Source organism: Anomaloglossus baeobatrachus, chromosome 5 (assembly GCF_048569485.1).
Source record: "Anomaloglossus baeobatrachus isolate aAnoBae1 chromosome 5, aAnoBae1.hap1, whole genome shotgun sequence".
Lineage (NCBI taxonomy): Eukaryota > Metazoa > Chordata > Amphibia > Anura > Aromobatidae > Anomaloglossus > Anomaloglossus baeobatrachus.
Window position 1 is genome coordinate 247,600,705 of NC_134357.1, and position 27,479 is coordinate 247,628,183.

Genomic DNA, 27,479 nt, shown 5'->3' on the forward strand with positions numbered 1-27,479 from the left:
ATACTAACTAAATAATGTAAATGATTTGTTTTTATTTTAAGAGCAAAACCGTAACAATGAAGACACATGACTATAATCTGCATAACTAATCATATGCTAGGTAGTTGTAAGTCAAATTTATGTATGAGATAGCCAAGATGATTGTGTATAAAATGAAGGGAGTCTCAAGCTCAAAACTGTAGTGGATGGTGAGATATGAAGCCTTCCACCTTTGCCAAAACAGACAGTGTCAGGAGAAGGACAGTGATGGCAGGGCTGAGTTCACACTGCTGATCCCTTTGTCCTTGGCGAGATAAGCTGTCACCTGGGGAATCTGTCGGCTGAATAATCGTATAAATCATCAGCCAGCACCTATCTATTATGATTAAATGTCATAAAATGTCCCCAAGCACATTTTCCAAAATATAGAAATAGTATCCAACCGCTTTATGGCAATGTATTTCAAGTGACCTGGAGTGGTACTGACATTTCTGCAAGGAGCAGTATCTCTCTTCAGATAACCTTGATTGGTGCGATTACCTAAAGATCCACAGAAAAAGAAAAAGGAAATATCAGGTAAATAAAGGGAATTTTGTTAACTTACCGTAAATTCCTTTTCTTCTAGCTCCTATTGGGAGACCCAGACAATTGGGTGTATAGCTTCTGCCTCCGGAGGCCACACAAAGTATTACACTTTAAAAAGTGTAACCCCTCCCCTCTGCCTATACACCCTCCCGTGGGCCACGGGCTCCTCAGTTTTGGTGCAAAAGCAGGAAGGAGAAAACTTATAAATTGGTCTAGGGTAAATTCAATCCGAAGGATGTTCGGAGAACTGAAACCATGAACCAAAAGAACAATTCAACATGAACAACATGTGTACACAAAAGAACAACCAGCCCAAAGGGCACAGGGGCGGGTGCTGGGTCTCCCAATAGGAGCTAGAAGAAAAGGAATTTACGGTAAGTAAACAAAATTCCCTTTTTCTTTGTCGCTCCATTGGGAGACCCAGACAATTGGGACATCCAAGAGCAGTCCCTGGGTGGGTAAAAGAATACCTCAATAAACAGAGCCGAAAACGGCCCCCTCTTACAGGTGGGCAACCGCCGCCTGAAGGACTCGCCTACCTAGACTGGCGTCTGCCAAAGCATAGGTATGCACTTGATAGTGTTTCGTGAAAGTGTGCAGACTAGACCATGTAGCTGCCTGACACACCTGCTGAGCCGTCGCCCGGTGCCGCAATGCCCAGGACGCACCTACGGCTCTGGTAGAATGGGCTTTCAGCCCTGAAGGGAGCGGAAGCCCGGAAGAACGGTAGGCCTCGAGAATCGGTTCCTTGATCCACCGAGCCAAGGTTGACTTGGAGGCCTGAGAGCCCTTACGCTGGCCAGCGACAAGGACAAAGAGCGCATCTGAACGGCGCAGGGGCGCCGTGCGAGACACGTAGAACCGGAGTGCTCTCACTAGATCCAAAGAGTGCAAATCCTTTTCACACTGGTGAATTGGATTAGGGCAAAAGGAAGGCAAGGAGATACCCTGATTTAGATGAAAAGGGGATACCACCTTAGGGAGAAATTCCGGGACAGGACGCAGAACCACCTTATCCTGGTGAAAAACCAGGAAGGGGGCTTTGCATGACAGCGCTGCAAGCTCAGACACTCTCCGAAGTGATGTGACTGCCACCAGGAAGGCCACCTTCTGAGAAAGACGCGAGAGAGAGACATCCCGCAGCGGCTCAAAAGGCGGTTTTTGAAGAGCCGTCAGGACCCTGTTAAGATCCCAAGGTTCCAACGGACGTTTGTAAGGTGGGACCATGTGGCAGACCCCCTGCAGGAACGTGCGGACCTGCGGAAGCCTGGCTAGACGCTTTTGAAAAAACACGGAGAGCGCCGATACCTGGCCCTTGAGAGAGCCGAGGGACAAACCCTTGTCCATTCCAGATTGTAGGAATGAAAGAAAAGTGGGTAAGGTAAACGGCCATGGAGGAAAACCGTTATCAGCGCACCAGGATAGGAAGATTTGCCAAGACCTGTAATAGATCTTGGCGGATGTTGGCTTCCTGGCTTGTCTCATGGTAGCAATGACATCCTGAGATAACCCTGAAGACGCTAGGAGCCAGGACTCAATGGCCACACAGTCAGGTTGAGGGCCACAGAATTCAGATGGAAAAACGGGCCTTGTGACAGCAAGTCTGGGCGGTCTGGAAGTGCCCACGGTTGACCCACCGTGAGATGCCACAGATCCGAATACCACGACCGCCTCGGCCAGTCTGGAGCGACTAGAATGGCGTGACGGCAGTCGGACCTGATCTTGCGTAGTACTCTGGGCAGCATCGCCAGAGGGGGAAACACATAAGGCAGACGAAACTGCGACCAATCCTGGACTAAAGCGTCCGCTGCCAGAGCTCTGTGATCCTGAGACCGTGCTATGAAGGCCGGGACCTTGTTGTTGTGCCGTGACGCCATGAGATCGACGTCCGGCGTTCCCCAGCGGCGACAGATCTCTCGAAACACGTCTGGGTGCAGAGACCATTCCCCCGCGTCCATGCCCTGACGACTGAGAAAATCTGCTTCCCAGTTTTCTACGCCCGGGATGTGAACTGCGGAGATGGTGGAGCCTGTGGCTTCCACCCACTGCAGAATCCGCCGGACTTCCTGGAAGGCTTGACGACTGCGAGTGCCGCCTTGGTGGTTGATGTAGGCTACGGCAGTGGCGTTGTCCGACTGTATTCGGATCTGCCTGTCCTCCAGCCACCGATGGAAAGCCAATAGGGCTAGATATACTGCCCTTATCTCCAGGATAGTGATCTGAAGGGACGATTCTATCGGAGTCCAGGTTCCTTGAGCCCTGTGGTGGAGAAAAAACGCTCCCCAACCTGACAGGCTCTCGTCCGTGGTGACCACGGCCCAGGTTGGGGGTAGGAAGGATTTTCCCTGAGACAGAGATGTGGGTAGGAGCCACCACTGAAGTGATGTTTTGGTTGCAAGGGAAAGAGAGATGTTCTTGTCGAGGGAAGCCGCACTCTTGTCCCATTTGCGAAGAATGTCCCATTGGAGTGGCCGTAGATGGAATTGTGCGAACGGCACTGCCTCCATAGCTGCAACCATCTTCCCCAGGAAGTGCATGAGGCGCCTCAAGGGGTGTGACTGACTCCGAAGAAGTGATTGCACCCCCGCCTGCAGAGAAAGCTGTTTGTCCCGCGGTAGCTTGACTAACGCTGGCTGGGTATGAAACTCCATCCCGAGGTAAGTCAGTGATTGGGTCGGTGTCAACTTGGATTACGGGAAATTGATGATCCACCCGAACTGCTGGAGAGTCGCCAGAGCGACGGTAAGGCTTTGTTGACACGCCACCCGAGAAGGGGCCCTGACTAGGAGATCGTCTAAGTAGGGGATCACCGAGTGGCCCTGAGGGTGCAGGACCGCCATGACGGATGCCATGACTTTGGTGAAAACCCGTGGGGCTGTCGCCAGGCCGAAAGGCAATGCCACGAACTAGAGGTGTTCGTCTCCGATGGCGAAACGCAGGAAACGTTGATGTTCGGGTGCGATCGGCACATGGAGATAAGCATACTTGATGTCGATCGATGATAGGAAGTCTCCTTGTGACATCGAGGCGATGACCGAGTGGAGAGATTCCATCCGAAACCGTCTGGTTCTCACATGTCTGTTGAGTAGCTTGAGGTCCAGAACGGGACGGAATGACCCGTCCTTTTTTGGCATCACGAACAAGTTGGAGTAAAATCCGCGACCACGTTCCTGAAGGGGAACGGGAATCACAACTCCTTCCATCTTCAGAGCGTCCACTGCCTGAAAAAGTGCGTCGGCCTGTGCGGGGGGCGAAGAGGTTCTGAAGAAACGAGCCGTAGGTCGGGAGCTGAACTCTATCCTGTAACCATGAGACAATGTCTCTCACCCATCGGTCTTGAACATGTGGCCACCAGGCGTCGCCAAAGCGGGAGAGCCTGCCACCGACCGAGGATGTGGCTAGGGGAGGCCGAGAGTCATGAGGAGGCCGTCTTGGAGGCAGTCCCTCCTGCGGCCTTTTGGGGGCGTGACTTGGACCGCCACGCATAGGAGTTCCTCTGGCCTTTCTCCGGCCTGTTGGAGGAAGAGGATTGGGGCTTGGCGGAGGGACGAAAGGACCGAAACCTCGATTGGATTTTTCTCTGCTGAGGTCTCTTAGGTTTGGACTGGGGTAAGGAGGAGTCCTTTCCCGAGGATTACTTAATAATCTCATCCAATCGTTCGCCAAATAAACGGTCGCCAGAAAAAGGCAAACCAGTTAAGAACCTTTTGGAAGCAGAGTCAGCTTTCCTTTTGCACAGTCACATGGCCCTGCGGACTGCCATGGAGTTAGCAGATGCTACAGCCGTACGGCTAGTGGAGTCCAGGACGGCGTTCATGGCGTAGGACGAAAAGGCTGATGCCTGAGAGGTCAAAGAAAAAACATGCGGAGCAGATTTCCGTGTGACAGCATTAATCTCAGTCAGACAAGCCGAGATTGCTTGGAGAGCCCACACAGCCGCAAAGGCCGGGGCGAAAGACGCGCCCGTGGCCTCATAGATAGACTTCACCAAGAGCTCTGTCTGTCAGTGGCATCCTTCAGGGATGAGCCATCTGCAACAGACACAACGGACCTAGCAGCCAATCTGGAGACTGGAGGATCCACCTTGGGAGAGTGTGCCCAGCCCTTAACGACTTCAGATGGAAAGGGATAACGCGTGTCAGTGTGCCTTTTAGCAAAGCGCTTGTCCGGGACCGCCTTGGGCTTCTGGACAGCGTCCCTGAAGTTAGAGTGATCAAAAAACGTATTGCGCGTACGTTTGGGGAACCGAAATTGGTGTTTCTCCTGCTGAGAAGCCGACTCTTCTACAGGAGGAGGTGGGGGTGAGAGATCTAACACCTGGTTGATGGACGAGATAAGATCATTTACTAAGGCGTCCCCCTCAGGTGTATCAAGGTTAAAGGCGAAGTCAGGGTCAGAGCCCTGAGCTCCCACGTCCGCCTCGTCTTCCTGAGAGCTGGGATCCCGAGCAGCGTGAGGAGGTCGGGGAAGAGTCCCAGTGAGACCGCTTAGCCGGTCTGGGACTGCGGTCCGGGCAGGAGTCCTCCGCCTGAGACCTAGGGGCTCTGGGAGCGCGCTGCGGCGCGGACCGAGAGGGGCCTGGAGGAGACACGCTAACCGGGGCCGGGGCCTGTGAAGGGCCCGGTCTGGACTGCAATGCCTAAAGGAGCTTAGATGACCATTTGTCCATAGACTGTGCAATGGATTGAGACAGTGACTGAGAGAGTTTCTCAGCGAAAGAGGCCAACACCGGTGACTCTGTCCCTGCAGCCTGCTCAGGGGGAGCAGGGGGATCTACATGAGCCGAGGGGCCCACAAGTGCCCGAGGCTCCGGCTGAGCAAGCGTGGCAGGAGTCGAGCATTGCTCACAGTGAGGGTAGGTGGAACCCGCAGGCAACATAGCCCCACAAGAGGTACAGGCCGCGAAAAAAACCTGTGCCTTAGTAGCTTTGCTCCTTGTGGACGACATGCTGTTGTCTCCTAGGAGAGTGACCACTGAGGGTATATGGGAAAAGGGTATATAGCCTGACCGAACAGATAGATATATCTAATATATATATATATATATATATATATATATATATATATATATATATATATATATATATATATATATATATATATATATATATTCCGGCACCCTAGGGGGACCAGCACCGGGTGACCGGTGTGGCTTACCGACCGCTAACGAGCGGAGTGTGTCCTCCAGATTCCCTGTCGTGGATCCCCCGGAGTTGCAGAGCTGTGTCACTGAGAAGCATCCACCGGCAGAATGCCAAAAAATGGCCGCCGGAGCTCTCAGGGGAGGAGTGGGGCCGAGGGCGGCGCCAGGAAAGAGCGGGAATCTGGGGTCCCCACAGTGGTCAATGAGGGGGGAGGGAGACATGCAGGATGCTCCAGCCCTCACATCCGACGTCATGTCAGTAATCCCGCCCTTACCCCTGACAGGCAGGCCCGGGGGCGGGATTTTCACGACTAGGCCGCGGCGAAGCCGGGGACTAAATTTGAGGCCGCGCCTGACAAGCAGGCACGGTCGGCGCGGAAGTCCGCCGGGCTCCTCAGTTTTACAACTACTGCGGCTTCCGGGAAGAAGGTGCACTCCCTGTACAGTCCCCCCATGGGGACACAGAGTACCTTCAAGTTGCAGGGCCCGGTCCCTGGGGTTGAAGAGGCTCCGGTCCGACAGGTTCCACCAGGGGCTGCGGATGGAGCACGGTCCCAGCAAATGGATGACCGCTCAGGATCCCACTTCTCCCAGAGCCGCATAAGGGATGGTGAAGGAGACGGCATGTGGCTCCAGCCTCCGTACCCGCAATGGGTACCTCAACCTTAACAGCACCGCCGACATAGTGGGGTGAGAAGGGAACATGCCGGGGGCCCCATCGGGGTCCTCTTTTCTTCCATCCGACATAACTATGTATGAGAATGCATGAGTGGATGTGTGCCTCCTTCCACACAAAGCATAAAACTGAGGAGCCCGTGGCCCACGGGAGGGTGTATAGGCAGAGGGGAGGGGTTACACTTTTTAAAGTGTAATACTTTGTGTGGCCTCCAGAGGCAGAAGCTATACACCCCAATTGTCTGGGTCTCCCAATGGAGCAACAAAGAAAAAACATTTTTTTCTTTAAAAGGGAAGCTGTGAGCAAGTTTTTGCTAGTTAATCTGAGAGCAGCATGACGCAGGGACAGAAACCCCGATTCCAGGAGTGTGTCACTTGTTCAGTAGCTTACTGTAGTTTCAATACAATCAATGTTTTATCAGCAGATAATTATCATGAGAGGACTAGCTATCACATGCAAGACAGTCCACATAATCTGTGTAACCCCGTCCTAAAACACATTAGCAGCTTCCTCACAATGTACAGTGCACAGAGGAAGCTGCTGATCAGGGTGTGGGCAGGGTTATATACAGCTTAGCATTCTGAGCACTGCTACATCTACAGCAGAAAAAAAGTGATTTTATCAAAACTGCACCAGGCAGTTCGATCAGTGATGCATCGCTGGAATCAGGCTCTCTGCCCCTACATCATTCTGCTCTCACATTACCCAGCAAACACCTTCTGACATTCCTTTTAATACCCAATCACACGGAGATACAAAATTACACACAACTTTCTGATACTCTAGATCCATTTTTCCACAGAAAGCACTTGAGTGTTAAACTAGGGTTACACAAGGGAATGAATAGGACAAGTGCAATAAGAGAAAATGTCGCATTGCACTCTGACCAATGTTATTCAATGAGGCACATAACAGAGAGTAATAGTAGAGATGGGTTTCACAGCCGCGCCAAAGGACTCCCAGATTCTTCTCAGATTAATGTTTCTTTATTACATGCACAGGTCAAGTCTACGCGTTTCAGGAGAACACAGCTCCCTTCTTCAGGACAAACCAGCAAAGAATCATCAAATCTGCAGTCCTTTGGCGCGGCTGTGAAACCCATCTCTACTATTACTCTCTGTTATCTGCCCTGTGGGGACCGCTGCCGGGACTTTATGTTACATGCTGTTATAGGTGTTGTGACTGTCACAACCCGAATTGGTGAGTAGTATTACTCCGTGCTTTACCCTGTATATATTGGGGTAAGACCCTATTGCACTTTCTTTTTCCACAGTTTTCTATTCAATGAGGCACAGCAGATCTGCCACTTTCTCCTCATGCCAAAACTGCATGAGAAAAAAAAAAAAAGCAAACAAAATTGCAGCATGCTGTGATTAGCAGCAAATATCGGATCACACGCACCCGTACAAGTCTATGGGTGAGTGTGAAACATCAGATGACATCCGAGTGCTTTGTAATACACACAGACAATGGAGGAGATGGAGAAATTAATTGCTCCACGTTCTCCTCACTTGTGCTCAGATTCTCACATATGAGAGACCCAGATCACAGTATAATGACACGGTGTACGCTCACAGCAGAGCCTGAGAGGAGTGTCATTAGCATACTGCATGAGATTCTTTTACATCGGATGCTACACGCTCGTCTGAGCCCGGCCTTAGTAAGTTAGCTGACAGGGATGATAAAGGACCTCCTCCACCATCCTCAGCACCTTGATCAATACGGACTGTGGCACTTTCAGGGTTAAACTACTGGATGAAGGAGGGAATTTTGTTTACTTACCGTAAATTCCTTTTCTTCTAGCTCCAATTGGGAGACCCAGACAATTGGGTGTATAGCTACTGCCTCCGGAGGCCACACAAAGCATTACACTTAAAAGTGTAAGGCCCCTCCCCTTCTGCCTATACACCCCCCGTGGGATCACGGGCTCCTCAGTTTTAGTGCAAAAGCAAGAAGGAGGAAAGCCAATAACTGGTTTAAGAACAAATTCAATCCGAAGGAACATCGGAGAACCGAAACCATTCAACATGAACAACATGTGTACCCGAAAAAACAAAAATCCCTAAGAAAACAGGGCGGGTGCTGGGTCTCCCAATTGGAGCTAGAAGAAAAGGAATTTACGGTAAGTAAACAAAATTCCCTTCTTCTTTGTCGCTCCTAATTGGGAGACCCAGACAATTGGGACGTCCAAAAGCAGTCCCTGGGTGGGTAGAATAACCCCTCGTGATAGGACCGTAAAAACAGCCGCCGCCTGAAGGACTTGTCTACCTAGGCTGGCGTCCGCCGAAGCGTAGGTATGCACCTGATAGGTGTTTGGTAAAAGTGTGCAGACTCGACCAGGTAGCCGCCTGGCACACCTGCTGAGCCGTAGCCTGGTGCCGTAATGCCCAGGACGCACCCACGGCTCTGGTAGAATGGGCCTTCAGCCCTGAGGGAACCGGAAGCCCAGCAGAACGGTAGGCTTCAAGAATTGGTTCCTTGATCCACCGAGCCAGGGTGGATTTGGAAGCTTGCGACCCTTTGCGCTGACCAGCGACAAGGACAAAGAGTGCATCCGAGCGGCGCAGGGGCGCTGTGCGGGAAATGTAGATTCTGAGTGCTCTCACCAGATCCAACAAATGCAAATCCTTTTCACATTGATGAACTGGATGAGGACACAAAGAAGGCAAGGAGATATCCTGATTGAGATGAAAGGGGGATACCACCTTAGGGAGAAACTCCGGAATCGGGCGCAGAACCACCTTGTCCTGGTGAATCACCAGGAAGGGAGATTTGCATGACAGCGCTGCTAGCTCGGACACTCTCCGAAGAGACGTGACCGCTACTAGAAAAGCCACTTTCTGTGAAAGGCGAGAAAGGGAAACATCCCTCATAGGCTCGAAAGGCGGCTTCTGAAGAACAATTAGAACCCTGTTCAAATCCCAGGGCTCTAACGGCCGCTTGTAAGGAGGGACGATATGACAGACCCCTTGCAGGAACGTGCGTACCTGAGGAAGTCGTGCTAGGCGCTTCTGAAAAAATACAGATAGCGCTGAGACTTGTCCCTTGAGGGAGCTGAGCGACAAACCTTTTTCCAAACCGGATTGCAGGAAGGAAAGAAAAGTAGGCAATGCAAATGGCCAGGGAGAAACTCCCTGAGCAGAGCACCAAGATAAGAATATTTTCCACGTCCTGTGGTATATCTTGGCGGAGGTTGGTTTTCTAGCCTGTCTCATGGTGGCAATGACCTCTTGAGACAATCCTGAACACGCTAGGATCCAGGACTCAATGGCCACACAGTCAGGTTCAGGGCCGCAGAATTCTGATGGAAAAACGGCCCTTGAGACAGCAAGTCTGGTCGGTCTGGTAGTGCCCACGGTTGGCCTACCGCGAGGTGCCACAGATCCGGGTACCACGACCTCCTTGGCCAGTCTGGAGCGACGAGGATGGCGCGGCGGCAGTCGGACCTGATCTTGCGCAGCACTCTGGGCAACAGTGCCAGAGGTGGAAACACATAAGGAAGCCGGAACTGCGACCAATCTTGAACTAAGGCGTCTGCCGCCAGACCTCGGTGATCGTGAGACCGTGCCATGAAAGCTGGGACCTTGTTGTTGTGCCGAGACGCCATTAGGTCGACGTCCGGCATCCCCCAGCGGCGACAGATCTCCTGAAACACGTCCGGGTGAAGAGACCATTCCCCTGCGTCCATACCCTGGCGACTGAGGAAGTCTGCTTCCCAGTTGTCCACGCCTGGGATGTGAACTGCGGATATGGTGGAAGCCGTGTCTTCCACCCACGTCAGAATCCGCCGGACTTCCTGGAAGGCTTGCCGACTGCGAGTTCCTCCTTGGTGGTTGATGTATGCCACCGCTGTGGAGTTGTCCGACTGAATTCGGATCTGCTTGCCTTCCAGCCACTGCTGGAAGGCTTGTAGGGCAAGATACACTGCCCTAATCTCCAGAACGTTGATCTGAAGGGTGAACTCTTGCTGAGTCCACGTACCTTGAGCCCTGTGGTGGAGAAAGACTGCTCCCCACCCTGACAGACTCGCATCTGTCGTCACCACCGCCCAGGATGGGGGTAGGAAGGATTTCCCTTTCGACAATGAGGTGGGAAGCAGCCACCATTGAAGAGAATCCTTGGCCGCCTGAGAAAGGGAGACGTTCCTGTCGAGGGACTTCGACTTCCCGTCCCATTGGCGGAGAATGTCCCATTGCAGTGGACGCAGATGAAACTGCGCGAAAGGGACTGCCTCCATTGCTGCAACCATCTTCCCTAGGAAGTGCATGAGGCGTCTCAAGGGGTGTGACTGGCCTTGAAGGAGAGATTGTACCCCTGTCTGTAGTGAACGCTGTTTGACAAGCGGAAGCTTCACTATCGCTGAGAGAGTATGAAACTCCATGCCAAGATATGTTATCGACTGGGTCGGGGTTAGATTTGACTTGGAAAAGTTGATGATCCACCCGAAACCCTGGAGAGTCTCCAGCGCAACGTTCAGGCTGTGTTGGCATGCCTCTTGAGAAGGCGCCTTGACAAGCAGATCGTCTAAGTAAGGGATCACAGAGTGTCCCTGAGAGTGCAGGACTGCAACTACTGCTGCCATGACTTTGGTGAAGACCCGTGGGGCTGTCGGCAGACGAAAAGGCAGGGCTACGAACTGAAGGTGTTCGTCTCCTATAACGAAGCGTAGAAAACGCTGATGCTCTGGAGCAATCGGTACGTGGAGATAAGCATCCTTGATGTCTATTGATGCTAGGAAATCTCCTTGAGACATTGCGGCGATGACGGAGCGGAGGGATTCCATCCGGAACCGTCTGGTTCTCACGTGCTTGTTGAGAAGTTTTAGGTCCAGAACGGGACGGAAAGACCCGTCCTTTTTTGGTACCACAAACAAATTGGAGTAAAAACCGTGACCTTGCTCTTGAAGAGGAACAGGGATCACCACTCCTTCCGCCTTTAGAGTGCACACCGCCTGCAGAAGAGCATCGGCTCGGTCGGGAGGCGGAGACGTTCTGAAGAATCGAGTTGGAGGACGAGAACTGAACTCTATCCTGTACCCGTGAGACAGAATGTCTCTCACCCAACGGTCTTGGACCTGTGGCAGCCAAATGTCGCCAAAGCGGGAGAGCCTGCCACCGACCGAGGATGCGGAGAGAGGAGGCCGAAAGTCATGAGGAAGCCGCCTTGGTAGCGGGTCTTCCGGCTGTCTTTTTTGGGCGTGACTGAGCCCGCCAAGAATCTGAGCTCCTCTGATCCTTTTGAGTCCTTTTGGACGAGGAGAATTGGGACCTGCCCGAGCCTCGAAAGGACCGAAACCCCGACTGTCCCCTCCTCTGTTGGGGTTTGTTTTGTCTGGGCTGAGGTAAGGATGAATCCTTATCCTTGGACTGTTTAATGATTTCATCCAAACGCTCACCAAACAGTCGGTCACCAGAAAATGGCAAACTGGTTAAGCATTTTTTGGAAGCAGAATCTGCTTTCCATTCCCTTAACCACAAGGCTCTGCGTAAAACCACGGAGTTGGCGGATGCCACTGCCGTACGGCTCGTAGAGTCCAGAACCGCATTAATCGCGCAAGACGCAAATGCAGACATTTGAGAGGTTAAGGATGCCACCTGCGGAACAGATGTACGTGTGACCGTGTCAATCTGTGTAAGACCAGCTGAAATAGCTTGGAGTGCCCATACGGCTGCGAATGCAGGAGCAAACGACGCGCCGATAGCTTCATAGATGGATTTCAACCAGAGCTCCATCTGTCTGTCAGTGGCATCTTTAAGTGCAGCCCCATCCTCCACTGCAACTATGGATCTAGCCGCAAGCCTGGAGATTGGGGGATCCACCTTGGGACACTGGGTCCAGCTCTTGATCACGTCAGGAGGAAAGGGATAACGTGTACTCTTAAGCCGTTTGGAGAAACGCTTATCTGGATAAGCGTGGTGTTTCTGGACTGACTCTCTAAAGTCAGAGTGGTCCAGAAAAGTACTTAATTTACGCTTGGGATACCTGAAATGGAATTTCTCCTGCTGTGAAGCTGACTCCTCCACTGGAGGAGCTGGGGGAGAAATATCCAACATTTTATTGATGGACGCGATAAGATCATTCACTATGGCGTCACCATCAGGTGTATCCAGATTGAGAGCGGTCTCAGGATCAGAATCCTGATCAGCTACCTCCGCCTCATCACACAGAGAATCCTCCTGCTGGGACCCTGACCAGTGTGATAAAGTAGAGGGCCGCTCATAGCGAGCTCGCTTAGGCTGTCTGGGACTGTCGTCCGTGTCAGAGCCGTCACCCTGGGATACATGGGACACCCCCGGAGCCCGGAGCTGTTCCAACTGAGGGGGACCAGGGAGCAATGATTCAACAGTGCCCATGGTCTGAGTTACTGGTCTAGACTGCAAAGTTTCTAGAATTTTAGTCATAGTCACAGACAATCTATCAGCAAAAACTGCAAACTCTGTCCCCGTCACCTGGACAGTATTCACAGGTGGTTCTCCCTGGGTCACCTCCAGCAGGGGCCCCGGCCGAGCAAGTGGCACAGGGGCCGAGCACTGCACACAATGGGGGTCAGTGGAACCTTCCGGTAGAACAGCCTCACATGCGGTACAAGCAGCATAGAAAGCCTGTGCCTTGGCACCCTTGCTTTTTGCGGACGACATGCTGTTGTCTCCTCTGAGCAATCTAGGAGGGTATATAGCCAAGAATCACCAGCGACCGTTTAGTGCAATGTATAGCATGCAAGCATAAAAATACAATTGTACACTTCGGCACTAGTGGGGTCAGCACCGGAGGTGCCGCTTACCGCCCGCTAAAAGCGGGTGTGTGGTCGCCAGAATCCCGTGCCTGGGTCTCCCAGAACTTGTCTCCCCTCTCCAGCTCAGACTGCATACAGGAATGGCCGCCGGCGTTCTTGTGAAGAGGGGCGGACCGTGGGCGTGCCTCAGACAAAGTGCGGGAAACTGGCGTCCCACTGTGCTCAATGTGAGGGCTGGAGTATGTAAAGCAGACTCCAGCCCTCGGCGCTGACGTTCTGTACAGCGTCCCGCCCTTCCCCTGACTGGCAGGCCTGGGGGCGGGAACGAAACGAAACTAGGCCGCAAAAGCCGGGGACTCTAGTAATAAGCGCGGCCGTCAAATATGCACGGCCAGCGCGGAAGTCCCCGGCGCACCACAAGTCCCAGCCGCGCCGCAGTGTAAACTGCCAGCAGCGGCCGGCGCGGCAGTTCCCAACACAATAACTCCCTCAGCAAGCTGTGGAAGTGTGGCACAAGCGCGCAGCGCTGTTGTCCCCGGCGCACTAACACACCCAGCAATGCTGCAGTGTGCGCGCGGTCTGTACGGGGACACAGAGTACCTTGACGTAGCAGGGCCTGTCCCTGACGATACTCCGCTCCATATCCAGCAGATTCCCCAGGGGCTGTGGATGGAGCACGGTCCCATGTGCCTGGAGACCGGTAAAATCCCACTTCACCCAGAGCCCTAAGGGGGATGGGGAAGGATGCAGCATGTGGGCTCCAGCCTCCGTACCCGCAATGGGCACCTCAACCTTAACAAACACCGCCGACAAAAGGGGAGTGAGAAGGGAGCATGCTGGGGACCCTAGTATGGGTCCTCTTTTCTTCCATCCGACATAGTCAGCAGCTGCTGCTGACTAAACAGTGGAGCTATGCGTGGATGTCTGACCTCCTTCGCACAAAGCTTGAAAACTGAGGAGCCCGTGATCCCACGGGGGGTGTATAGGCAGAAGGGGAGGGGCCTTACACTTTCAAGTGTAATGCTTTGTGTGGCCTCCGGAGGCAGTAGCTATACACCCAATTGTCTGGGTCTCCCAATTAGGAGCGACAAAGAAAGCTTGTTAGTACGGACAGGCAGCCACCATAGTAAAACTCCCCATACAGGTGTTCTTTTGTATTTATCACCAATATAACAAGCGTCATCTTACTTGGTGATGCAAAGCGCTTCATGTACAGATCCTTGTGTTGTTCGAAATACTCCCACTCCTCCACAGAAAAGTAGACCGTGACGTCATGGCACCTTAACGGAACCTAACATACAAATATAGTCATTGTCCAGACAGAACCTACGCATGTAATGGTGCCATGTCCCAGCAGCGCTCACCTCTCCAGTCAGCAGCTCATTCAGCTTGTTGGTGACTTCTAGGATCTTCTGCTCATTGTGTAGCTCATATGTCAGTGGGTCAGAGGAGGGCAGCATGAGGGGACTATGGGTACTGTTCTGACCTGCCAAGCTATGAATGGCACCACTGGGTATCACATGCTCACCAGACGACTTCAGAATGACATAATCCTGTAAATTAAGAAGAATTAAATGTTTCTCTAACAATCATCAGGGGCTGCCCATAGACTTAGCCAGACAAGCTGGCGAAACACGCGTCGGGACGAAGCCGTAACCTAGAATAGGGAGCGATTAGATATCTGCACACCATAACGTGCGATCTTCTGTAGGGACAAACAGGAGCGCATCGTAACATAAGCACGGAGTGAATAATAGGTAATCCATGTCCTGCATGCACGCAAAACAGAATTGCAACATAATTATAATAACAAGACAGTTTATCCACTTGCTGACTCCATTTAAGACACATATAGAGTTAACTAATAATCGCACAACATAATTAAATATGGTCTGAAGAGATAATATCTTGGTTACAATTTATTAGCAGGAAAATTTGCTAGAAATTCATCAAATATATAGATTAATTCAGGCTATAGCACCACTCCTAATAGAATAGCCAGCCTTAATGAGCTCCTGTTAGGAGCTCTAAACATCCTAGTATCATTATAGAACTCCAACATGGTCTCTATTTACACAGGGTACATTTTATCACATACCTAAACCGGAAATATTTGGGGACCCCGGGTTTATTCTCTCACTATCCTAAAGATTACTTCGGTCAGGCATGGGACTAATTATTATAATAAAAGGTTACATTTTAATTATCTCTCCCCTATAACCAATCTACCTAGTGGTGTACATTAAATATGAATGCAGATAGAGGAGGGAGGTACATTACAATTCCCAGAATTCCTCACCCCTCTAGAGAGCAAGTAGATGATCTCCATTGTCAGGTCCAAGATCCTCTTATTAATGTTCCTCCTATCCTTATACATTAGCAGATCTCTGAACACAGACTTCGGTGTAAGTGGGTGCTGATGACGGAGGGGGACCTTCTAAAATAAGAAGAGACAATTAGCAAACATCGAGACAACTCTAAAGAGGACAGAACCTAGCTCAGGTTACAAAACAGGCATAAAACTCTGCAACGTCTGAAGTTTGCTTTAGTACCATATGTCATTACGTCTCAGCATCAAAAACACTAAGAAATGGGCAACGTTGAGGACCATATATCAAGTAGTTGGCTAAGGAAGGTCAGCAGATGCTCATCCATAATTCTATACTCTTCAAATGAATTCTGCTGCAGGAGAACAACTGCAAACACACATCCGACATTATTAAGAACTTATCTCTGAGTGAAGAACAAGGAGTCCTGGAAGTGATGATATGGCCCCCACAGAGCCCTGCGCTAACCACCACCGACTGTCTGGGATTGTATGAAGAGACAGATGGATTTGCACAAGCCTCATACAGAAGGTCTGTGGTTAGTTCTCCAAGATGTTTGGAACAACCTCCCAGATGAGTTCCTTCAAAAACTGTGCAAATGTATCTAGAAGAATTGATGCAGTGCTGTAGGCAAAGGATGATCACGTGTCAATAAACCAGCCAGTTTGGTAGTAGGGAACGGTGCATCTTCCGTCTCCATTTAGCCACTCCAGGGTTGCAGGAAAGTTGTATCTAATCACCTGCTCAGGTATTTTTTTTTTCTTTTTCAAAGGCCAGAAAGTCCACAACCTGATTACTCTCACAAGGGCACAGAGAGCCAATACACTGTTTGTATGGGGTGCTGTGCACTAGGCCACACTCTCGAGCCAGGACTTGTATGTATAGATAGAAGATTCTTTGGCCGGCTGCTATCAATTGTGATCTGATTTTGTGGAATTATATATAGAGCTAATAAGACTGTATACAGTTGCATTAAACATGCCTGATGTGGACCGTGTCTGATCCAGGACACAGCAATCCTTTAAGCTAATCCCCCATTCTGTCACTATGTAAAGATACATAGATCCACACATAAATTAGCAAAAAGAAGCAATATTATAAACACAGCACAAAAACGTATGTACCTGGATAAAGTCTGTATCCGCCTCAGTCTTACAGGTCAAATATGGATTAACGGGGCACCCATCTGATGTGTTTCTGGTGCCGGATGCTTCTGCATGATACACAATGTGATTGAATGCAAACATTACATTGCAGCAAGTCCACAATTAGCTAAATACATCCGATGTGCTGTTACCTGGACATATAGCTTTAGGAATGATTTCCTCCTTATATGTATGATGATAACCAATATGATAGGAGTCTTCACCTTCAACCTTAATGCGTTTCATGACTCCATCCTAGACATAATACAGGTACAAGGTACTTTGTGATTTACTACACTACTAAAAAATAGTAGTTCCCAAATTATCTTTACTATGTATGCCATTCAGTAAAATTGATGAAAAAGCAATACCACATTTATACAGATTTTTTATGTATTGCTATTTTGTCATGCTAAACAAAATATATTTTTGAAGTCAGTTGATTCTTTCATTTTATTTGAAATGTTAAACATTGATATGTTTTCAACAGCTTTTTTTGTTATCACCTTTTATAACGTTTTCATCAATACGGCAAATATAGCATACTTTGTGGGGGGGGGGGGGGCATTTTTCCCCCAAAAAAATGCATTAATACAGGTTATCTGTACTTTTTTGCCTTACTTTTGTGTTTACAGAAAAACACTTTTTGGTTGTAAAACACACACACTAAATATATACACCCACACGTATTTCATTGGACATTTCTTTTGTTTTATGTCAGCTTTCACTTGTCTGACTTCCGGTCTAATACCTTGCAATACTTATGCACTGCAGGGTTATAAACTTGCCAGTCTGACACTGAAAGGAGGCATGTTAGACCCTCCTTATAGAAGGGTCTAACAGGCACCCATAGGTGCGTGACACAGAAGCTGTTTCTTATCCTGGCTACATCATGCCAAGAAGGAGCCCCTTCCTCAAATTAATCCTATTAAAATTATCTTACAGAGCCACTTTGCACTGACACTACACTGCCAACACACATGAATATTTTTTTACTAGTTGATAACATCCAAAAGTAATAACATGCTATGCAATAAAGACTGAGCTTGTGAAATACTCACCATTAAAACCACTTGTGAGCCATTGTGATTTTTCCTCTGAGCGGTCTGACAAGAATGGGGAACACCAGGATGTGCCTCTGGTTCTGCATTTCTCCAACCAATTTCTCCAAAACAATTTCTGGAACCACCTGTAGATGTGATGATCACATATGTGTGTATATAATATATATATTATACACATACATACATTTCTCAACATTGCTTTCTTCTTTACCATTGATGACAATCTCCTCCTACCTGCTGATGTGAGGGTCTGCTGATTGTCCATCATGATGTCCCTGTAGAAATCGTCGTGTTCTTCTAAATATTCCCATTCATCCATGGAGAAATAGACAGTGACATCCTGACTCCTCATAGGAACCTGACATATACAATAACAGTCATCATCCAGGCTCTTCCCCTGGTGTAATGGTGAAGGTCCCGGTATTCCCGGCCGCGCTCACCTCTCTAGTCAGCAGCGCAATGATATTTTTGGTGAGTTCTAGAATGTTCTCATCATTGCTCTTCTCCTTCTCAGGGTAATGTGACGGCACAACTAGTGTGTTCTGGGCCAGGCTCCACCCTTCTGCCACATGCGGAATATTGCCCGATGCTGCGCCATTACCAAGCTTTTTAATGATTATATAAACCTACACAGTAGAGGAACACAGCTCTACTTACTATGAATGACATCTCATTAGTAACTCTGAATGTTCCTGGCACATCACTGGAATCCTATTCCCCAGGGTACTAACACAAATAGGCATTGGAACCACATTTAAAAAGTCACAACATTTGGCACAACCTTACTTCAGTCACCCCATAGAGTGATTTCATGGTCATCAGTTATTTTGGGGCATTTTTCTTTACAACATTACTGCAAACTTGAAAAATATAGGGCCGGCACATCTTTACCATTAAATTAATGTCCAGGTGCACAAACCCGCTATGTGGCCTATATGCAGACACATACATACACAGTGCGGCAGCACAGAGATTAATAAACACATGAGCTCCAATACTGCTGTAACATGAGGACAGAAAGAGACAAATTTAGGAAAATCTTGAGCAACATTGAACCATTTTGAATAATTTAGAACATCCAATATCAGCATCAACTACAAGTCAAATAAGAAGAGTGACTTGGAAGAAAACCCACACATGATGAATTGGGCCCTATGTTTGTTCCTTTACATCCACTGTGGATTGGTCATGCTCCTTGAATCCCTCACCTCTCCCGTCAGCAGGAACATGATCTCTAAGGCAAGCTTCAGTGCACTCTCATTCAGCTGACTGCTGTCCACATCCATCCTGCAGACCCTGGAGTGGACGACGTCCTGATGTGGGGTGCAAGGTACCTCTCTCTGGAAGAAGAAACCAGTGATGGTGGGGTGGAAGGTGCCTCTCTCTGGAAGAAGAAACCAGTTATGGTGGGGTGGAAGGTACCTCTCTCTGGAAGAAGAAACCAGTGATGGTGGGGTGGAAGGTACCTCTCTCTGGAAGAAGAAACCAGTGATGGTGGGGTGGAAGGTACCTCTCTCTGGAAGAAGAAACCAGTGATGGTGGGGTGGAAGGTGCCTCTCTCTGGAAGAAGAAACCAGTGATGGTGGGGTGGAAGGTGCCTCTCTCTGGAAGAAGAAACCAGTGATGGTGGGGTGGAAGGTGCCTCTCTCTGGAAGAAGAAACCAGTGATGGTGGGGTGGAAGGTGCCTCTCTCTGGAAGAAGAAACCAGTGATGGTGGGGTGGAAGGTGCCTCTTTCTGGAAGAAGAAACCAGTGATGGTGGGGTGGAAGGTACCTCTCTCTGGAAGAAGAAACCAGTGATGGTGGGGTGGAAGGTACCTCTCTCTGGAAGAAACCAGTGATGGTGGGGTGGAAGGTGCCTCTCTCTGGAAGAAGAAACCAGTGGTTACCACCTTCTTTATTATACAAGTAAAACATCTTCGCATCAGTCAGATGCCTAGACTAACTTCATAAGAAGGGAATTTTGTTTACTTACCGTAAATTCCTTTTCTTCTAGCTCCAATTGGGAGACCCAGACAATTGGGTGTATAGCTACTGCCTCCGGAGGCCACACAAAGCAGTACACTTAAAAGTGTAAGGCCCCTCCCCTTCTGCCTATACACCCCCCGTGGGATCACGGGCTCCTCAGTTTTAGTGCAAAAGCAAGAAGGAGGAAAGCCAATAACTGGTTTAAAAAACAAATTCGATCCGACGAAACATCGGAGAACTGAAACCATTCAACATGAAACAACATGTGTACCCGAAAAAACAAAAATCCCTAAGAAAACAGGGGCGGGTGCTGGGTCTCCCAATTGGAGCTAGAAGAAAAGGAATTTACGGTAAGTAAACAAAATTCCCTTCTTCTTTATCGCTCCTAATTGGGAGACCCAGACAATTGGGACGTCCAAAAGCAGTCCCTGGGTGGGTAAAATAACACCTCGTGATAGGGCCGTAAAAACAGCCCTTTTCTACAGGTGGGCAACCGCCGCCTGAAGGACTTGTCTACCTAGGCTGGCGTCCGCCGAAGCGTAGGTATGCACCTGATAATGCTTGGTAAAAGTGTGCAGACTCGACCAGGTAGCCGCCTGGCACACCTGCTGAGCCTGGTGCCGTAATGCCCAGGACGCACCCACGGCTCTGGTAGAATGGGCCTTCAGCCCTGAGGGAACCGGAACCCCAGCAGAACGGTAGGCTTCAAGAATTGGTTCCTTGATCCACCGAGCCAGGGTGGATTTGGAAGCTTGCGACCCTTTACGCTGACCAGCGACAAGGACAAAGAGTGCATCCGAGCGGCGCAGAGGCGCCGTGCGGGAAATGTAGATTCTGAGTGCTCTCACCAGATCCAACAAATGCAAATCCTTTTCACATTGATGAACTGGATGAGGACACAAAGAAGGTAAGACGATATCCTGATTGAGATGAAAGGGGGATACCACCTTAGGGAGAAACTCCGGAATTGGGCGCAGAACCACCTTATCCTGGTGGAACACCAGGAAGGGAGATTTGCATGACAGCGCTGCTAGCTCGGACACTCTCCGAAGAGACGTGACCGCTACTAGAAAAACCACTTTCTGTGACAAGCGAGAAAGGGAAACATCCCTCATAGGCTCGAAAGGCGGCTTCTGGAGAGCAATTAGAACCTTGTTCAGATCCCAGGGCTCTAACGGCCGCTTGTAAGGAGGGACGATATGACAAACCCCTTGCAGGAACGTGCGTACCTGAGGAAGTCGTGCTAGGCGTTTCTGAAAAAATACAGACAGCGCTGAGACCTGTCCTTTAAGAGAGCCTAGCGACAAACCTTTTTCCAAACCGGATTGCAGGAAGGAAAGAAGAGTAGGCAATGCAAATGGCCAGGGAGAGACTCCCTGAGCAGAGCACCAAGATAAGAAAATCTTCCACGTCCTGTGGTAGATCTTGGCGGAAGATGGTTTTCTAGCCTGTCTCATGGTGGCAATGACCTCTTGAGATAATCCTGAAGACGCTAGGATCCAGGACTCAATGGCCACACAGTCAGGTTCAGGGCCGCAGAATTCTGATGGAAAAACGGCCCTTGGGACAACAAGTCTGGTCGGTCTGGAAGTGCCCACGGTTGGCCTACCGTGAGGTGCCAGAGATCCGGGTACCACGACCTCCTCGGCCAGTCTGGAGCGACGAGGATGGCGCGGCGGCAGTCGGACCTGATCTTGCGCAGCACTCTGGGCAACAGTGCCAGAGGTGGGAACACATAAGGTAGCCGGAACTGCGACCAATCTTGAACTAAGGCGTCCGCCGCCAGAGCTCGGTGATCGTGAGAGCGTGCCATGAAAGCCGGGACCTTGTTGTTGTGCCGGGACGCCATTAGGTCGACGTCCGGCATCCCCCAGCGGTGACAGATCTCCTGAAACATGTCCGGGTGAAGAGACCATTCCCCTGCGTCCATACCCTGGCGACTGAGGAAGTCTGCTTCCCAGTTTTCCACGCCTGGGATGTGAACTGCGGATATGGTGGATGTCATGTCTTCCACCCACGTCAGAATCCGCCGGACTTCCTGGAAGGCTTGCCGACTGCGTGTTCCTCCTTGGTGGTTGATGTATGCCACCGCTGTGGAGTTGTCCGACTGAATTCGGATTTGCTTGCCTTCCAGCCACTGCTGGAAGGCTAGTAGGGCAAGATACACTGCTCTGATTTCCAGAACATTGATCTGAAGGGTGGACTCTTGCTGAGTCCACGTACCTTGAGCCCTGTGGTGGAGAAAAACTGCTCCCCACCCTGAAAGACTCGCGTCTGTCGTAACCACCGCCCAGGATGGGGGTAGAAAGGACCTTCCTTTTGACAATGAGGTGGGAAGAAGCCACCACCGAAGAGATTCCTTGGCCGCCTGAGAAAGAGACGTTCCTGTCGAGGGACGTCGACTTCCCGTCCCATTGGCGGAGAATGTCCCATTGTAGTGGACGCAGATGAAACTGCGTGAAAGGGACTGCCTCCATTGTTGCTACCATCTTCCCTAGGAAGTGCATGAGGCGTCTCAAGGGGTGTGACTGGCCTTGAAGGAGAGATTGCACCCCTGTCTGTAGTGAACGCTGTTTGTCCAGCGGAAGCTTCACTATCGCTGAGAGAGTATGAAACTCCATGCCAAGATATGTTAGCGATTGGGTCGGGGTCAGATTTGACTTTGAAAAGTTGATGATCCACCCGAAACTCTGGAGAGTCTCCAGCACAACGTTCAGGCTGTGTTGGCATGCCTCGAGAGGGTGCCTTGACCAGTAGATCGCCCAAATACGGGATCACAGAGTGACCTTGAGAGTGCAGGACTGCTACTACTGCTGCCATGACCTTCGTGAAGACCCGTGGGGCTGTCGCCAGCCCGAAAGGCAGAGCTACGAACTGAAGGTGTTCGTCTCCTATAACGAAGCGTAGAAAACGCTGATGCTCTGGAGCAATCGGCACGTGGAGATAAGCATCCTTGATGTCTATTGATGCTAGGAAATCTCCTTGAGACATTGAGGCGATGACGGAGCGGAGGGATTCCATCCGGAACCGCCTGGTTTTCACGTGCTTGTTGAGCAGTTTTAGATCCAGAACGGGACGGAAAGACCCGTCCTTTTTTGGCACCACAAACAAATTGGAGTAAAAACCGTGACCTTGCTCCTGAAGAGGAACAGGGGTCACCACTCCTTCTGCCTTTAGAGTGCACACCGCTTGCAGAAGAGCATCGGCTCGGTCGGGAGGTGGAGAAGTTCTGAAGAATCGAGTTGGAGGACGAGAACTGAACTCTATCCTGTACCCGTGAGACAGAATGTCTCTCACCCAACGGTCTTTGACCTGTGGCAGCCAAATGTCGCCAAAGCGGGAGAGCCTGCCACCGACCGAGGATGCGGAGAGAGGAGGCCGAAAGTCATGAGGAAGCCGCCTTGGTAGCGGGTCTTCCGGCTGTCTTTTTTGGGCGTGACTGAGCCCGCCAAGAATCTGAGCTCCTCTGATCCTTTTGAGTCCTTTTGGACGAGGAGAATCGGGACCTGCCCGAGCCTCGAAAGGACCGAAACCCCGACTGTCCCCTCCTCTGTTGGGGTTTGTTTTGTCTGGGCTGAGGTAAGGATGAATCCTTACCCTTGGACTGTTTAATGATTTCATCCAAACGCTCACCAAACAGTCGGTCACCAGAAAATGGCAAACTGGTTAAGCACTTTTTGGAAGCAGAATCTGCCTTCCATTCCCTTAACCACAAGGCTCTGCGTAAAACCACGGAGTTGGCGGACGCCACTGCCGTACGGCCCGTAGAGTCCAGGACAGCATTAATCGCGTAAGACGCAAATGCAGACATTTGAGAGGTTAAGGATGCCACCTGCGGAACAGATGTACGTGTGACCGTGTCAATCTGTGTAAGACCAGCTGAAATAGCTTGGAGTGCCCATACGGCTGCGAATGCTGGAGCAAACGACGCGCCGATAGCTTCATAGATGGATTTCAACCAGAGCTCCATCTGTCTGTCAGTGGCATCTTTAAGTGCAGCCCCATCTTCCACTGCAACTATGGATCTAGCCGCAAGCCTGGAGATTGGAGGATCCACCTTGGGACACTGGGTCCAGCCCTTGACCACGTCAGGGGGAAAGGGATAACGTGTATCCTTAAGCCGTTTGGAGAAACGCTTATCTGGATAAGCGTGGTGTTTCTGGACTGACTCTCTAAAGTCAGAGTGGTCCAGAAAAGTACTTAATTTACGCTTGGGATACCTGAAATGGAATTTCTCCTGCTGTGAAGCTGACTCCTCCACTGGAGGAGCTGGGGGAGAAATATCCAACATTCTATTGATGGACGCTATAAGATCATTCACTATGGCGTCACCATCAGGAGTATCCAGATTGAGAGCGGTCTCAGGATCAGAATCCTGATCAGCTACCTCCGCCTCATCATACAGAGAGTCCTCCTGCTGGGACCCTGACCAGTGTGATGAAGTCGAGGGCCGCTCATAGCGAGCTCGCTTAGGCTGTCTGGGACTGTCGTCCGTGTCAGAGCCTTCACCCTGGGATGCATGGGACACCCCCGGAGCCCGGAGCTGTTCCAACTGAGGGGGACCAGGGAGCAATGATTCAACAGTGCCCATGGTCTGAGTTACTGGTCTAGACTGCAAAGTTTCTAGAATTTTAGTCATAGTCACAGACAATCTATCCGCAAAAACTGCAAACTCCGTCCCCGTCACCTGGACAGTATTCACAGGTGGTTCTCCCTGGGTCACCTCTAGCAGAGGCCCCGGCCGAGCAGTTGCCACAGGGGCTGAGCACTGCACACAATGGGGGTCAGTGGAACCTGCAGGTAGAGTAGCCTCACATGCGGTACAAGCAGCATAGAAAACCTGTGCCTTGGCACCCTTGCTTTTTGCGGATGACATGCTGTTGTCTCCTCTGAGCAATCTAGGAGGGTATATAGCCAAGAATCACCAGCGACCGTACAGTGCAATGTATAGCATGCAAGCATAAAAATACAAATGAACACTTCGGCACTAGTGGCGTCAGCACCAGAGGTGCCGCTTACCGCCCGCGGAAACGCGGGTGTGTGGTCGCCAGAATCCCGTGTCTGGGTCTCCCAGAACTTGTCTCCCCTCTCCAGCTCAGACTGCACACAGGAATGGCTGCCGGCGTTCTGTGAAGAGGGGCGGACCATGGGCGTGCCTCAGACAAAGTGCGGGAAACTGGCGTCCCACTGTGCTCAATGTGAGGGCTGGAGTATGTAAAATAGACTCCAGCCCCCTGCGCTGATGTTCTGTACAGCGTCCCGCCCTTCCCCTGACTGGCAGGCCTGGGGGCGGGAACGAAGCGAAACTAGGCCGCAAAAGCCGGGGACTCGAGTAATAAGCGCGGCCGTCATATATGCACGGCCAGCGCGGAAGTCCCCGGCGCACCACAAGTCCCAGCCGCGCCGCAGTGTAAACTGACAGCAGCGGCCGGCGCGGCAGTTCCCAATACATTAACTCACTCAGCAGAGCTGTAGTGAGTAGTGGCACAAGCGCGCAGCGCTGTTGTCCCCGGCGCACTAACACACCCAGCAATGCTGCAGTGTGTCTGCGCGCGGTCTGTACGGGGACACAGAGTACCTTGACGTAGCAGGGCCATGTCCCTGACGATACTCAGCTCCATATCCAGCAGATTCCCCAGCGGCTGTGGATGGAGCACGGTCTCAGTGCCTGGAGACCGGTAAAATCCCACTTCACCCAGAGCCCTAAGGGGGATGGGGAAGGAAGCAGCATGTGGGCTCCAGCCTCCGTACCCGCAATGGGTACCTCAACCTTAACAAACACCGCCGACAAAAGTGGGGTGAGAAGGGAGCATGCTGGGGGCCCTAGTATGGGCCCTCTTTTCTTCCATCCGACATAGTCAGCAGCTGCTGCTGACTAAACAGTGGAGCTATGCGTGGATGTCTGACCTCCTTCGCACAAAGCATGAAAACTGAGGAGCCCGTGATCCCACGGGGGGTGTATAGGCAGAAGGGGAGGGGCCTTACACTTTTAAGTGTACTGCTTTGTGTGGCCTCCGGAGGCAGTAGCTATACACCCAATTGTCTGGGTCTCCCAATTAGGAGCGATAAAGAAATAAAGCATGTCATATCTATGAATCCCTTAAATGTGTATTCTCATGTTACTAAATTGCTATAGTTAGACAACATGAAAATAAGAAAGTTTGCATGTATGCCTGCTGGTTTCCATGGAACCCGACCAAGTGTGTGCAGTAGATACATTCCAGAGGAGGCGTTAACTCCCAAGATACCAGCCACAACTCTCCAGCCCATTGATATCTATTTATCAGTTAGCTATTCCCCTCCCTTTCAGTTCTTGACAAGCTGCTCTTATAAACCTTGTAAAATCACCAGCCCACAAAGGTTGTACCCCCCTCCCCGGCATCCGACAGAGAGCTTGTGCGTGCCCCCCCCCCGGCGTCCGACAGAGCGCTTGTGCGCCCCCCCCCCGGCGTCCGACAGAGCGCTTGTGCGCCCCCCCCGGCGTCCGACAGAGCGCTTGTGCGCCCCCCCCGGCGTCCGACAGAGCGCTTGTGCGCCCCCCCCGGCATCCGACAGAGCGCTTGTGCGCCCCCCCCGGCGTCCGACAGAGCGCTTGTGCGCCCCCCCCCGGCGTCCGACAGAGCGCTTGTGCGCCCCCCCCCGGCATCCGACAGAGCGCTTGTGCGCCCCCCCCCCGGCGTCCGACAGAGCGCTTGTGCGCCCCCCCCCCCCTGGCGTCCGACAGAGCGCTTGTGCGCCCCCCCCCCCCCCGGCGTCCGACAGAGCGCTTGTGCGCCCCCCCCCCGGCGTCCGACAGAGAGCTTGTGCTCCCCCCCCCCCGGCGTCCGACAGAGAGCTTGTGCGCCCCCCCCCGGTATCCGACAGAGAGCTCGTGCGCCCTCCCCCGACGTGCGACAGAGAGCTTGTGCGCCCTCCCCCGACGTGCGACAGAGAGCTTGTGCGCCCTCCCCCGACGTGCGACAGAGAGCTTGTGCGCCCTCCCCCGACGTGCGACAGAGAGCTTGTGCGCCCTCCCCCGACGTGCGACAGAGAGCTTGTGCGCCCTCCCCCGACGTGCGACAGAGAGCTTGTGCGCCCTCCCCCGACGTGCGACAGAGAGCTTGTGCGCCCTCCCCCGACGTGCGACAGAGAGCTTGTGCGCCCTCCCCAGACGTGCGACAGAGAGCTTGTGCGCCCTCCCCAGACGTGCGACAGAGAGCTTTTGCGCCCCCCAGAGATCTTGTGCACCCTTGGTATCCAGGCTTGCAGAGGGTACACATGCGGCTTTGTGTAGGAGTGCAGGGAAGTCAGCGGTGTAGAGGGGAACACGTCAGATCGGGTGCAGTAATCAGATCGCCCAAGTCCCAGCCAATCAGAAGGTAAGAGGATATGGACGCCTTCATCCTCTGGTGAAAGCACTGCCAGGGAAGTCACTCAATAACAGACTGAGGCATCCAATCACATTATACACTAAATACATCATTCATACACTAAGGTTTTTTAAATTATAAACTTTATTAAAAAATCTATTAGGGTATGAATTATATATTTACTCAGTAAAGGACCCTAATAAAACAACTCATATATTGGACCAGCCAATCAGCTTATAACCCAGTACTTCTACCATGTCTTAATGCCCCTCTGTGCCAGCCTCTAGACTGCGCCTGCTGATAGCGATAGAACAATAAATATGGCTGGGAATACAAACCAGGGAGTGAGGACCCCTCACTAAGAGCCAGCCAGCCTCTCCGCCACAGACAAACGTGCAGGAAATGGCTGGACGCATCACTTCCGGTCCTGGGTTCCAAGGCATTCTCCGTTGCGCGTTCCAGTCGGCTACTCAGGTCTGATCAGCGCGAGGAGGGGCTCCTCCGGGTCAC

At 51.3% G+C, this 27,479-nt stretch overlaps 1 protein-coding gene across 4 annotated transcripts in view; it reads right to left on the reverse strand.

Annotated features, from left to right (window-relative positions):
* LOC142311146 (uncharacterized) overlaps nucleotides 1-27,402 on the reverse strand; it is a 59,633-nt gene extending 32,231 nt beyond the window's left edge. Inside the window, exons 1-13 of one of the 4 annotated variants that reach the window (XM_075349307.1) lie at nucleotides 27,308-27,402; nucleotides 19,471-19,517; nucleotides 19,075-19,388; nucleotides 18,861-19,036; nucleotides 18,093-18,278; nucleotides 17,887-18,010; nucleotides 17,650-17,777; nucleotides 16,741-16,843; nucleotides 16,568-16,656; nucleotides 15,416-15,553; nucleotides 14,481-14,669; nucleotides 14,305-14,407; nucleotides 467-519 (exon numbers count right to left, since the gene is read on the reverse strand). In XM_075349307.1, the coding sequence (XP_075205422.1) occupies nucleotides 467-519; nucleotides 14,305-14,407; nucleotides 14,481-14,669; nucleotides 15,416-15,553; nucleotides 16,568-16,656; nucleotides 16,741-16,843; nucleotides 17,650-17,777; nucleotides 17,887-18,010; nucleotides 18,093-18,278; nucleotides 18,861-19,036; nucleotides 19,075-19,388; nucleotides 19,471-19,517; nucleotides 27,308-27,385 (1,728 nt within the window). In that variant the 5' untranslated portion in view covers nucleotides 27,386-27,402. Of the gene's footprint in view, nucleotides 1-466; nucleotides 520-14,304; nucleotides 14,408-14,480; nucleotides 14,670-15,415; nucleotides 15,554-16,567; nucleotides 16,657-16,740; nucleotides 16,844-17,649; nucleotides 17,778-17,886; nucleotides 18,011-18,092; nucleotides 18,279-18,860; nucleotides 19,037-19,074; nucleotides 19,389-19,426; nucleotides 19,518-27,307 lie in introns of those variants that run through there. The other 3 variants (XM_075349308.1, XM_075349306.1, XM_075349309.1) reach the window with 3 other exon arrangements.
* Between the last annotated feature and the right edge of the window lie 77 nt (nucleotides 27,403-27,479).